Genomic DNA, 14,420 nt, shown 5'->3' with positions numbered 1-14,420 from the left:
GTGTCTTGGTCAGTGAGTGGGTCTGCTTGTTAGTTGGCAACAGGAAGGTTTTAAAGCTGGTTCATTAATTAATTTATTATATATATTCATTTGCTGGATCACAACCTCCATTTCTTTCGTAGTATCAAAAGCATCCCTCAGTCCACAACTAGAAAATCTTCAAAGAAAGCTAATAAGCTTAATTATTGAGCATAAAAAAAATGAAACATGAAAAGTATATTCCATAATTTTTCAAAAGGAAAGTGAAAATGATACTACTGCAATTTTTGAAAGAGACACTATATCTAGGTCACTAGCTGTCACTTCTCGCAGACTAGGATTCAGTTACACTAGGAATAAGGTCTACTATGGAAGGCTTGAACTAAGGTCAATATCGAAATGTTCTTATCCCATTATCAACCTGGGGTGACATCAGATGATTATCAAAAATTCCTCAAACATTTTTAGGGAGGGGAGGGTGATGAGAAATTGAGCAAGTTTGGGGTGAGACTAGAAACTAGTTTCCAGGTCATCTGGTATGAGTGAAGCAAGGCGGTAAACATGGAGGACAGAAAGTGGTTGGGCAAAAAAGACGACATTTAGAGCCAACACCTGGCATTTTTAAGCATAAAAACCCATCTTTCTCCTTCGGTTCTTCAAAAACAAATCAAATTACCATTCAAGAGTAAATAACAAAGGCTCTTTCATAGTACTTGTCTGTTATTAAAGGGCAGACTTGAGTTTTTGGAAAAGCAAAAAAATGTCGAGCCGAGACGTGCGAATTTTGCTCGTGGGTGACCGTGAGTAAAACTGTGATTTAGATTGTGTGGAGAAGAGTTTTTCTGGTTTTAAAGATTTTCATTAGGTTCTGACATTGATGTATGACTTATGTTTGTAGCTCAAGTAGGGAAAACATCGTTAATATTATCGCTGGTCAGTGAGGAATTTCCAGAAGAGGTGAGTTACCTTATTAGAAAAAAATATAAAGCTAGCTCTTGCATGCAAAATAAATAATTTCATGTTGTATAAGATTGAGAACTAAGCTTAAGAGATATGTAGGAATAAGGTTATTTATAAGCTATGAATTGACTGGGAAACTTAAAGATTAATCTTTTTGTTCTTTCATTTATCAAAATGCATTAAAACAGGTTGAATGTATGAAAACTAAGCTCATTATATACACCATTCTTTTTATGTATTTAAATTTAAATTTCAAGAAAATCACACAAAGGAAAATTATCTTACCAATCAATGTATACTTAACACTTGAAGGAATTGGTCTAATTTCTTATAATTTTTCCATAAAATAGATATGTCATTTTCGATTGACAGCTGTCAAATATGTATGTTCTCCCGGCTTACTTGACTCAAATCTACACTCATCCATAGGAATCCCAAAACACTCGTCTTTAATGAGTCTGGAGGGGAAAATGGGACTGATCACAGTCTAGTAATTAAAAACAATATCCAACAATAAGCCCTCACTAATTCTCAATACTATCATCCCATCCCTCAACTTGATTTATTTATTGTAAAAGGTTCCATCAAGAGCTGAAGAAATTACTATACCAGCTGATGTCACTCCAGAAAAGGTTCCTACGCATATTGTAGATTACTCAGGTAACTGTTTTAATTGAATATATTCTGAAAGTGAGTGTACAGTCAGTTTCACATTAAATTACGCTATTTGGATACAAACTACGTTTGGGAATTCCAGAGTTAACAACCAACTTTGGAACCTCAAAACGAAGTATGTTATTAACTTTTGAACTTTCCACCAAAGTTTTTGAATTTCGTTTTCGTAAGGGGTTTGTAAAGAGGTTTGGCAGTATGTACTAGGGTTTCTATACTACCAAGTACTTAATTCATATAGCAATACCCATTGCATTCTTGGTTGGGTTTCTTCTGTGCAACAGTTAATTTACTCTCATTTTCCACAAACAGCTGAAGAGCAAACGGAAGATGCATTAGCAGAAGAAATACAAAAGGTATGGTAACTAATGAAGTAAAAGGGAGCTCTAGAGATCTAGAGGAGTACTGAGTTTTGAGTTTTGAGTTCTCTGTTGCTCAGGGTTAACCTCAATTTTGTGCAGGATATTCCTGCATTCCAGTGAAGGTCCATGTAATTTCTAAATGTTTGTATTGCTGAAGTTGTGTATTCTTTACTTTATCGTTGGTATTTGTGAATATTTAGACACTGGATTTGAGGCTAACCATGAGTAAATGAGTCAGCAATCAAGAAACACAGCAGTAGTTTGGAACTCGAAACTTGTTTATTGTGAGATATGAAAACATGTCTAGTTTGAAAAAAATCTTTGTTTTCTTATATCTTATAAAGGCAAATGTCGTTTGCATTGTATACGATGTCACAGATGAAGAAACAATAGAAAGAGTAAGTAAAAGCATACCGCTGTGAATAGTATTATGGAATATTCATTATGCTGGAGTGTACATACTTGAAAAATGTTGAAAAAATGTAAATATATCTATTTCTGATAATGGAGGTTTTGCAGAATCATATGACAGTAGTTATGTTGGATGGCAGTAACAATACAACCATTTTACAACTTAAGAAATAATTCAATTACCCAGGTCCTCCCTATTACTCTGCCATCTAAGACAGCTACCGGCACATGATCAATGTGTAATTCCAGAAATTATCCATACCCCCCTCACGGAGGAATTTTTTTAAGACAACCCCCCTCCCCCTACTCCCCAGAAATTTCAATTTTCTTCCATACAAACTACTCTTTGGAAATTCCAAATTCCTCTGTGGGGTGGGTATGGATGATTTCTGGAACTACACAATGCAAAGAAACCTCTATTGTAATATCTTTCTTAAAATGTATGCCTTTGCCTTTGCAAACAATGGTATCTACCTTCCAATGATGACTTAAATGACATGTTAACTTACAGATAACAAGCGTATGGATGCCTTTGATCCGAAATGTCACTGAAGATGAAGAGCAGACCAAACCAGTTATAATTGTTGGAAATAAGGTAAAGTCATAGTAATTATGTGTTTAAAATTTTCTCCTTATTGTAATCTGTGGTACAAATAAAGCACATTGGTTGTTGTTAGAGCTTTTGTGAAAATAGTTGGTATATTATATTACCATCAGTATTATGTTAATAAACACCAATAAATAGTAATCTGACATGTTGTATGTTTTTTCCCATTTACAGTCTGATCTATCTGACTTGAGTACGATGGATGTAAGTATTATATATGTGTAACTACATCTAATATCATCAAGTACATACCAATAAATGATGCTCAAATTGAATTTGTATTGCCTTTTAATAGTGATTTAGCTATTGCTATATTGTATGTGTATGGGAAGGAAAGAGCAGTTGCTTCTCCCCCAAGCAAATGTGGGTAAAGTTTAGTTGGTCTTTTCTTGATAAGGGTCCTTCTCTGTGACCTCTGGTCTAAGCAGTTGACATAGATCAGCCCAGAGATTGTTTGAGGGTCTTGATATAACTTACCCTAAGCTATTTGCACTAACAATAAAGTCTTGACTACTTATTTAGTGTTGAATGTGATTTAAGGTTGTTCTTCCAATTATGAATGACTACACAGAAGTGGAAACATGCATTGAGGTAATTATAAACTTTATTAAAGAATGTGTATTCCAAAAATTATCCAATCCCCCCCCCCCCCCCCCCCACCACACACACACACACCCCTCCCCTCCCCTCCCCCTCCCCTCAGATATTTCTATTTCCTTCCATACAGACTCTGTAATTTTATTCTTTCTCCCACTTCCATCCCTCAGAAATCTCAAATACCTTTGTGGGGTGAAGGGGGGGAAGGGTATGGATAATTTTTGAAACTAACAGAATCTAGGTTTTTCTGACAAATGTTTAATAGAATAATATATTTTTCTTCAATCAAAGTGTTCTGCCAAGAGCCTCAAGAACATATCAGAGATGTTTTACTATGCACAAAAGGCAGTGCTTCATCCAACAGCACCTCTCTACCTACCTGAGGAAAAACAGGTACACCTTAATACTGCATTGTTTAAAATGTGCTTAGTCTCCCCAATTAGTAGGACATGTTTGCCTGGCAATAAGTTTAGAGACAATGATAAAGTCATTTATATTATATTATTATTATTATGTAATTGTTGTCCATATTCAAATGTATGGGTTTCCTGTGTCATCTATGGCACAGGTAACCTAAACATCTTTTTACCATATGTGAATGTGAAAAGCCACTGTGATATACTATGGAATTAAAACATTCAGGACCAATAATAGCACTCAAGATCACTGTATAGTGACTCAAGAATGTTCAGATATCTCACTGTATGCTATAGCATTTTTTGTGCAATACATTCCAATTAGATTTAAAGCCATACCCTGACTTTGATCAGCCTAAGTTGTTTCAGGGTCCAATAAGATTGAAGGTATCCAGATCCACATCAAATGTTACTTTATTTAGACTTAAGGCTCTTGAAACAAGAGATTAGATAAGATTGTACATAACATTTTTTTGGTTTTTCATTTTCAGCTTAAACCACTTTGTGAGAAAGCATTGACTAGGATATTCAAAGTAAGTCTGTTTTCTTTCAAACAGAGTACATCTGGTTTTTATGTCATAAGTTTAATATGGATGTATGCTTAATAATTGTTGTTGTGCTTTTTAATTGTAGATATCAGATGCGGATGGAGATGGAGTACTTAATGACACTGAGCTGAACAATTTCCAGGTATGTTATATATTTTTCTTTGTTATCTCAAAAGGTGGATAGATGGATGAATGAATGGATGAATAAATGAAGCGATGGATGGATGGGTGTATGAGTGAATAAAGGTCGGATGAATGAATGAATGAATGCATGAATTAATAATGGATGGATGGCTTTATGGATGGAGGAATGAATGGATGAATACATGAATGGATGGATGATGGATGATTAGATTTAATAAAAGAATGAATCATTGAATATAAAATGAATGGATGGATAGATGGATCAATGAAGTGAAGAATGAATGGAGGGATGGCTAGATAAAAGATTGAAGCCTTATTTAATACTCACTTCCAGTCATGGTTGAATTTGCTCAAAACCCCCCTTTTTCCCCTAGAAACGTTGCTTCAATTCACCTCTTCAAGGTCAAGGCTTACAAGATGTTAAGAATGTAGTTCACAAAAATATTGATGGTGGCCTCAAGGATAATGGACTGACCTTAAAAGGTGCTGTGGGATGTCTGCTTTTGTGAGAAACCAGTCAATAGTACAGTAAATATCACTTAAAACCATATCATTGAAGTGATACAATATCATTTCATGGTTAACTGGAAATGAATTTGTCATTTTATCGACCCTAAATGTGTAATAAACAAATTATGACATGTTACGAGCCTGATATCTTTTTTTATTCACTTGTTTTCCATATCATATGCATTGCTCAAAACCCTCACAGATTTGCTCGTTCATGATATGATATGTAAACTCGTGAATAAAAACGATATCAAGCTCTTAACATGTTGATAATCTATATACATGACTGTATATTTGAAAATCGTTGTCACACCAAGAGCCTCAAGCAACAAGCCAAGGCTCCAGAGAACGTCGGTAATTTTAATTATAATTGATTTATTCATGGTTCATGCAAGTAGCTATAGCTCTCCACTAATTATCATCTCAAGCAGCCTTGCTAGGAGCAATTTGTGAAGTCAATAAATGAAAATGCACCATGAATAAACTAATTACAGCTAAAAGTACTGGCGTTCTCTGCAGTCTTGGCTTGTTGCTTGAGGCTTTTGGTATGTCAACAATTGTTGAAATTGGTGTATATCACATCTAGAATACTGGTTAGTGTATTAATATAATTTTTTTACGTTTTGATGTACTGTATCAAAGGTTTCCTGTTCCTTCATACGTTGTTTATACAAAGAGGCAGACATGAGACTACATGGACTGTTCTTAGGAAGTTTGGTTTTGGTGAAGATCTACAGTTAAGAGCAGATTATGTTTGCCCTCCAGGGTAAGAACAAGCATCATCATTCTATCATAAAGTCACGTTGACATGTGACAGGATTTTGGATATGACACGATGGGACATGTTTTTGTCATGATGTGACACAACTTTTGACATGTCACGCAATTTTGACATGACAGATTTGACATGATGTGACACAGGATGACATTGAATTTGACATGTTGTGACATGTTTTTGTCATGATGTGGCACAACTTTTGACATGTCACGCAATTTTGACATGACAGATTTGACATGATATGACACAGGATGACTTGAATTTGACATGTTGTGACATGTTTTTTTCATGATGTGGCACAACTTTTGACATATCACGCAATTTTGACATGACAGATTTGACATGATATGACACAGGATGACTTGAATTTGACATGTTGTGACATGTTTTTTTCATGATATGGCACAACTTTTGACATGTCACGCAATTTTGACATGACAGATTTGACATGATGTGACACAGGATGACATGATTTTGACATGTTGTGACATGTTTTTGTCATGATGTGGCACAACTTTTGACATGTCACGCAATTTTGACATGACAGATTTGACATGATATGACACAGGATGACTTGAATTTGACATGTTGTGACATGTTTTTTTCATGATGTGACACAATTTTTGACACGTCACACAATTTTGATGTGACAGATTTGACATGATGTATCACAGGAAGACATGATTTTGACATGTTGTGACATGGTTTTGTCATGTGACAGAATTTTACATATAACACGATTTTGGCTTGTGACAGATTTGACATGATACATCAATAAATATTTGACATTATTTAAAACAGATTTGACAGGTGACACAGATTTGACATGAAGTGACACAACTTGAAACAAACTTGATTGACTATTAATCATAATATTAATATTATTTTCAGGATTGAAGTGGGTGTTGACAATACAGTGGAGCTGTCAGATGCTGGATATGAATTTCTGATTGATTTCTTTAATAAATATGATAAGGTACGTGTGTATGTACATTTATAGGTACACCATTATGAAGCAAAATAAAAAACAGAGAGAATAAAGTAAGGATAAAGGCAGACTCATACTCAGTTGCTTCTCTTCACTTATTGATCTCAGGCTGCAGCTGCAGGCCGCCATTAAAGGTGTGAGTGATGACTCAGTGGGTACGAGTCTGGGAAAAAGGGGTTAGAAAAAATTTGTGTCTTGTAAATAAAATTGATGCTCAAAATACCTTTGAATCATTCATTTGAAAAGCAAAATGAAAACAAACAGACAGAAGGAAGTGAGGATAAAATGGTTACATAAAAAAAAGTTTGTGTCTTGTAAATAAATTAATACTCAAAATGCCTTTGATATGCATTGAACCTCCCCCAAAAAATATTCAAGTAATATATTAATCATGATTTTGCTTAATTAGGACCAAGACGAAGCACTGAGTCCTGTGGAATTACAGGTAAAATAATAATAAAAAGAATCAACCATCATCAGAATCTTTTTTTATTTCATCTCATAAATCTCTCGAATATCTTATCATAGTTATTGTTATTATACAGGAACTATTTTCAATGTGTCCATCCATGCCGTGGGGAGATGAGGTAATCAGTTCCACAGAAACAAATGACAAAGGATGGATAACATTGCAGGGTTTCCTTGCTCAGTGGACGTAAGTTTCTCTTAACACCTGGTTAATAGACCAGTTTTCTCATTTCAGACCATGTGTAAATTCACTAGAGGTTATAAGATGCTTTATTATTAAGTTGTATCCATATTCATGTGTCTTCTCATGTGCAAGAATTAAACAAAGAAATGATACTCTAGGGAATGACACATGGTCTGAAATGGGAACAGATTGAACCCATTAGGGCTATTGCTCTAAACACAATATAATCACCACCTCCCCAATGAAGGGGTTGAGTGCTCAACCCACTTTTAAATTCAACCCCCATTTACTTATTTACTTAAATTTGCATTTACTAGTTTTCCACTTCTCTGAAATTCACTTTAGTTGACACATCGTTTTCAGGTTGACCACATTCCTTGACTATACCAGAACACTGTCTTATCTTGCTTACTTTGGCTACACACATGGAGACACCGAAACACAACTATCTACAGCTATTACAGGTACATGTTTTCTCAATATTTGTGTTTTATCTCACATAAATAGTTTAAAATGTGCCAGACTCAGTATAAAAATATAGATAAATCTTTTCTTTCATAAGAGATAACAAGTACAAACAATTCAAAACAAAAAAAACAATTTTTTGGCAAACATTACACCTGCGCATCCTCACACACAGACACACAGTCTCACAGTTTGCATTCTACTGACAATAAAGATTGAACTAATATTGAGCTAGCTACTATCAGTAATGCTTTGTTCTAAAGTTGCTAACTTTTCCATATCTTCTTCTATTCTTCCAGTCTGTCTTCCAATGCCTGTTCCTATTGCCTACTCTGTTTCTAGACTTATTCGAAGCCGAAAAAAGCTCAAAGCTTCTCTCCAGGCCTCTCAGGAAGGGCTGGATTGGGCTGTATCTAAACTGGGTATTCTATTATTCTCTTTTGCTCTCTTATTCATTACTAGCCTCCATGTGTCACAGGTAGCTCAAGGCTCTGCCATGATGAATTTTTTGTAAAATGTATTTTGGTCGAAATGAGGTTATGGGTTGCCTGTGGAATTGCATTTTACAGACTAGCTTTCTATGTTGCAAGTCTGACGGGCTTACTGTATTAACTTTGTAATTCATATTTCTTTCATTCTGACGAGGCTCTTTTCTAGTGCTCATACTTGAGTTAATTGCTTTAATCTTTTTTTCATTTCCCATTCATTTATTCATTATTCCTTTCTTCTTGTTGGCTAATAATGCATTCACTCTTCATTTTTCCATTTCACTTATTCCAGGAAAATTTTTGGTGCTCATTATCTAGATAATTGTACAGTCAAACTTCTGTGAATAGACCGTTTTCTCAAGGTTGTGTGCCCTCCAACTTGACGGGCCACAAAACTGAAAAATGGGAATTCAGTACAATTGAGAAGCCAGGTTTATATTTTAAAGAGGAGAATAATCGATTTTATGAATTCTTATCAAAAAATCTCCTAGAAATGTATGAAGAAGCTCATGTTCTTGTATCATGGCCTGTCAAGTTCCTGTCAACGGTCTATTAATTCTTTTGTTTGATGTTTATTCATGGTTATTTTCAGTCTCAAAACACTACATATTATATACTTAGTTGATGTTTATAACACATAACTGGAAATTTATTTTTAACCCTATTTCTGTTAGACATCACAGTATCATTAAACATTTAATTATACAGCTTCTCATTAATCCCATATAGGTAACTGTCCAATTATTTTCTTAATTGGGCAGGTCTTGTTGATTTGGAATTAATTAGGCAGCTATATAATTAATAGGTAATGGGGTTTCATGCTCCCCAATCAAGAAATAATTAGACTCGAAAAATTCCTCTCACTGCCAAATTGGACTCGGCCTACAGGCCTCATCCAATTTTGTCAGTCCTCGGAATTTTCCTTGTCCAATTATTTCTTAATTGGACAGCATGGAGTCTTATTACATATACTAATTGCATAAGTAATAGCTAAGATCTCTTCACCTTGGGTAAAATGTTTTCCCATTTTGGACCACTTGTCATTCATTTTGAGAATAATATTCTTTGTTTGAGTTGTATACATATTCATGTGTCTTCTCATGCAAGAATGATACTATAGGGAATGACATGTGGTCTGAAATATAGTAAGACATTATACCCAAGGTAAAGGTCTGTTTCAATAAAAATTGTAATCAAATTTACACCAAATGCATGAGATTGGTTATATCCATTTTCTTTTGCCTCTATTGATAATTTATGTTTATTCTTTATTTCATAATATAAGGTTATTACTTTACATTGTCATCATGTAATTTTTTATAATCTATCACTCGATCGTTACTATTATATTAATTATTTTATTACATTTCTAGTGACGCGCAGCAAGTCTGTTGACATTCAGAAGAAATCTACCACTCGTTCAGTTTTTCAGTGTTATGTATTTGGACCTCCAGGTGTAGGCAAGGTATGGTCCTTTCTTACTCTATCACAACAGTAGACTATTACATTATTAACCACACACGTTATGCTAACAATAAAAATAACTTCAGTAACTACAGTAAAAACAATCATAGCAGCAACATCAATGACAGCAGCACAACAACAGTAACAACAATGACAACAACAACATTTACAACAATAACAGCAGTCACAACAACAGAAACAATAGCAGCACAACAACAGCAGCAGCACAACAACAGTAACAACAATAACAGCAACAATAGCATCAGCAACAGCAGAAACAATAGCAATAAAACCGGCAGCAGCTACAACAGCAACAACAATAACTTCATTGGCAACAACAACAACAATTACATTGACAACAATAAAAACAACAACAGCGTCAACAACAGATTTGTGAATAATTTATAATCTTATGATTCTTATTCCAGACTGCATTCCTTCAATCCTTCCTGGACAAAACAATACAGGTATTTATGATTTACTTTCATTCCTTTCAATCCCATTTCATCTTGAATTGGATGGACTGATTGAACTTTCCTAATGATATTTGCATGTTTCAGGAATCGGAGAAAGATAAGGTCATTTCTAATTATGCAATAAACTTGTTGCAAATAAACCGTCAAGAAAAATATCTAGTGGTACGTAAAGACATTGACAAATTTAACTTAGCATTTTAGTGCCAAACATAATGTTTATCCATTTGTGTTGTAACAGCTGCGCAAGATAGATTGGGAGAGTTCTGGTTTACTGCTCCATGATCGTAGATGTGATGTAGCTTGTTTCCTGTATGACTCTACTGATCCTGCTTCCTTCTCACAAGCTGTACAACTACATGAGGTTGGCTGTGTATTTTCTTTGATAAATACTGTCCCATTATGTGCCGTTATACTGTTTCCATTGCTATATGTCCCTTATCAAGAGAAAAGTCATGACAAGTTACTACTTGGCAATAAACTACCAATGGTCAATCAAATAAATCTTTATGTTGTGTAAAGGTACATGGCAACAGTTTTTTGATTGACAGTTGGTATATAGTCTCGTACTCAGCCACTATTTATGTCATCACACAGTGCTCACTCCACTAATAGCAGCTGCTAAGGAGACTAGGTAGTCTACAACAACAGTTTTATTTCCACGAAACATATACATAGATAAATTTGAATTAATCTCTCAAGTGACTTTGTCTCAATCAGTACGTAGCAATGAAAGCAGTAGTAATCTTTATGAAGGAGTTATTTTTTGATTTTTGTTACAGATACTTCATTCTTTTTTCCCATTAATCTTTTTGTTGTACTAAACTTTTTAATCAGAAACTCCCCAAGACAGTGCCGTGTCTGTTTGTAGCAACCAAAAGCAACATATCTGTAGTTAGACAGGTTGGTACAGTTAATCTCAAACTAGAACAGTTTTCACATGACTGTGAAAAGCTTAGTGGTGTAAGCGTGCCCTGCTGTAACCCTGATATTTTCTAGAATTTAAATTGGCTGTCTTTTTTCTCTTGCAATGTGATTGGTCAGACAGTGCCGTGACCTTGGCGTGACTGTCTCTGTTCGGTGTTTATGCCATATTCTGGGTATTTGATTAGATAGTGAGTAAATTCTCATGCAGTCTGACATACAGTATCCCTTGCCATGAGCTTTTCACTGTTATACAAAAACTGTTCTAATAGACTCTTTTCCCTTGGGCATAATGTTTTCCCATTTCATACCATGTGTCATTCCCTCGAGAATGAGATTCTTTGTTTGAATATTATCCACAGTTCATGTGTCTTGTCATGAACAACCATTACGCAAAGAAATGGTACTCTAGGGACTGCTACATAAAAGTCTCAAATGTGAAAACGCCCAAAATTAAGTAGTATTATATAATGCGCAAAGAGGTAGGGGTGAAGTCATGTACAATGTTTTGTTCTTCATTTTGTGTTCTGGAAAACGCCCAAGATAAAGTAGCATTATAAAATGCGCAGAGGGGTAGGGGTGAAGTCATGTACAATGTTTTGTTCTTCATTTTGTTTTCTATTATCAGGAATATGAACTACAACCAACCATGTACACATCTTTAAATAAGCTACCACCTCCAATGGTAAGCAGGCATTTGACTTTTATTTTGTACGCAGAAAATTCCATAACAATAACCCTTATTTTCAAAGCAATGCCTCCCTGTATGTTTGATGGAAAAAGGATTCATGACAACTTTTTCAACCTCACCCCCTTCCCCCTAGAAATTTCACTTACCCAGCCCATGGGAGATGGTCCAGTGATTGTTTATTCCTCTTTATCAAAAGCCTTTTCATGAGAACCCTGAGATGAATGCAAGCATCTATGTTAAACTTGCTCGAATGGCAGTATATCCGTAAGTACCCAGTGAATCTTGTTTACATAAAGTAGATTATGGGTTGCCTGTGGTATACAACAGGAAGCCCAAACTAAAAACATTACTAAAATTCCTAATAAGTAGTTTCTTACATTTCAGCCATCTTTGTGGCCCAAATGCAGACAACATGGGGTCATTCTGGATAATGGCAGGAGTTGGTGCCACGGCATTCGCCTTCATTGCATTCCTTGCATACAGATATTTACGCAAGGGTGGAGGGACATGACACATGTCTTGCTGATAGACCATTATCACTATGACGATGACATTTTTGAGCACTCCATCTGTGCTTAAGCTCTCAGCAAACTACTACTCATGTTTTGTTTGACATGTGAATATCACAATCAATGAGTGCTTCACTTCCAGAACTAAATCCGTTTGAGGGGTAGACAACCTTCTTCAGTCCATACAGTATGGTGGAAACCTTTTTTTACTAGTTTCACTAGCTGGGCAAAAACTAACTTGATCTCTCAAATCTTTTAGAAGAAAAAAATCACCACTGTTTTAATTTATTTTCTGAGCAATTTTAACACTCTAAAAAACTCAAATGAAATCTGTTTTGTAGTTCCAGAATTATTTTAAAATATCTCCTGACTGATTTTAGACATGCCTTCTCTTAGGAATTTCAATAAACCTACCTCTTCGCTTTAAAAAATCCTAATTCTGAAATTACACATTGAAGCAGATTATCCTCAAGCCCTGCTTACTCTAACTTATTATCGCTCTTGGGTAAAGAAGACAAGCAACAGGGTAATTCTCCCCCTTGTATGGAGACTCGGACCTTATCTTTTTTTATTGAAAGCAGATGATTCCTCAACAGAAGTTTATGGATCTAAGGGACAGGCCATTAGATTTTTGAGGGTGGGGTTAAAAAAAAAAAAAAGAGCGAAAAAAAATTGTGCATAAGAAAAGTGCCAGAAAAAATTCCTGCACAAAATAAATTGCCCACGCACACCCCCCCCCAAAAAAAACTAATGGTCCGTCCCTAATCTAGATGCTTTAGATTAATTAATCTCGGACCATTAGTTTTTTTTGATAATTATTATCAATAAGGAAATCTAGGATGTCTTTATTTAATTGCTTTTGAGATACCTTGGGTATCAACGCCGCTAAATTTTTATCTGAAAAAGATTTTAAGACTACTTTGAAAGTGGTTGGATCAAAAAGCCTTTCCTTCAAGTGCAGTCCAGCAAAGTATTAAAGGGACTTTTAAAGAGAAAAACTAGAAAATATAACTATGATCACAAGCAGGACAAATACAAAATAAAGGTGAAAAATGAAGTTTGAAATGTCATTCTAGTCATGATGGAATATCAAAGTTAAAGCATCCAAGTGATTCCAAAAAGTTATGAAACCAATTTCAATTCATTAGTAGCCATCATAGATTTCACTAAAAGATACACCTATTTCCAAAAAGGTTGTCAGTCGGAGTTCTGAAACTATACATTTTTATGCTTTTAGGTTTTCCGGCTAAAAGAGAAAAAAATTGCACTTCTAACTCAAAAGCTATGCTTCGTATTTCAATCTAAACTATGGTGTTCGGCTGTGAATTTACAATTATTCGCAGTGTGCAACTTTCATAACTGCGACGGACAACTGTTTCAAAGTTCGAATAAACAATGGTTCTAACCAGCTCTTGGTGTATCAAATTTTGGGGACAGTATCAACGAGGCTTTGCCATCTCGTGTTCTAATATTTAGCAGCAAATCCTATCCACCAACTGGTTACAATACTGTTTCATGAACTCAAGATGGTGAGTTCGACACATTAGTATACCCAAATGAATAATAACTTTATTGTACAGGGTACTCCATTACCAAACTGATAATTTTAAGGTGGCCCTAATAAGGATGGGCCAAACAATGAATAAGGTTTAGGTGGGAGAGTAAGTAAGCTAGGCATTGATGGGTATATTGGACCCGAGTTTCAAAATAAATAGTGAAATTTTACTTGGCCCATGAAACAAAGCTGCATAAGATGTTTTACTAACTAAAAGTCAAAGTAAA

General features: G+C 35.0%; 1 protein-coding gene across 2 annotated transcripts; it reads left to right on the top strand.

Moving 5' to 3' along the window:
• Positions 1-530: 530 nt before the first annotated feature.
• LOC116303412 (mitochondrial Rho GTPase 1-A) lies at positions 531-13,703 on the top strand. Of its 2 annotated transcripts, XM_031712942.2 has the most exons (26): positions 531-779; positions 878-936; positions 1,518-1,599; positions 1,924-1,967; positions 2,318-2,371; positions 2,896-2,979; positions 3,166-3,195; positions 3,532-3,582; positions 3,880-3,981; positions 4,496-4,537; positions 4,638-4,694; positions 5,071-5,179; positions 5,849-5,972; positions 6,876-6,960; positions 7,382-7,417; positions 7,518-7,627; positions 7,988-8,088; positions 8,389-8,511; positions 9,951-10,042; positions 10,470-10,508; positions 10,602-10,679; positions 10,756-10,878; positions 11,352-11,417; positions 12,067-12,123; positions 12,326-12,393; positions 12,514-13,703. In XM_031712942.2, the coding sequence occupies exons 1-26, from the start codon at positions 740-742 to the stop codon at positions 12,638-12,640; spliced, it is 1,983 nt and encodes a 660-aa protein (XP_031568802.2). In that variant the 5' UTR covers positions 531-739; the 3' UTR covers positions 12,641-13,703. The 2 variants fall into 2 exon arrangements, with proteins under 2 accessions (XP_031568802.2, XP_088887976.1); XM_089031850.1 differs by lacking the exon at positions 8,389-8,511.
• The last annotated feature ends 717 nt before the right edge of the window (positions 13,704-14,420 follow it).

The sequence above is a fragment of the Actinia tenebrosa genome, unplaced genomic scaffold (genome assembly GCF_029948245.1).
Source record: "Actinia tenebrosa isolate PJP-AT-01 unplaced genomic scaffold, QUT_ActTen_1.0 PGA_scaffold17__23_contigs__length_9995812, whole genome shotgun sequence".
In the NCBI taxonomy this organism is placed as follows: Eukaryota; Metazoa; Cnidaria; class Anthozoa; order Actiniaria; family Actiniidae; genus Actinia; species Actinia tenebrosa.
The sequence above is the reverse complement of the archived record's forward strand: the minus strand, read 5'-3'. Positions and strand labels throughout refer to the sequence as shown.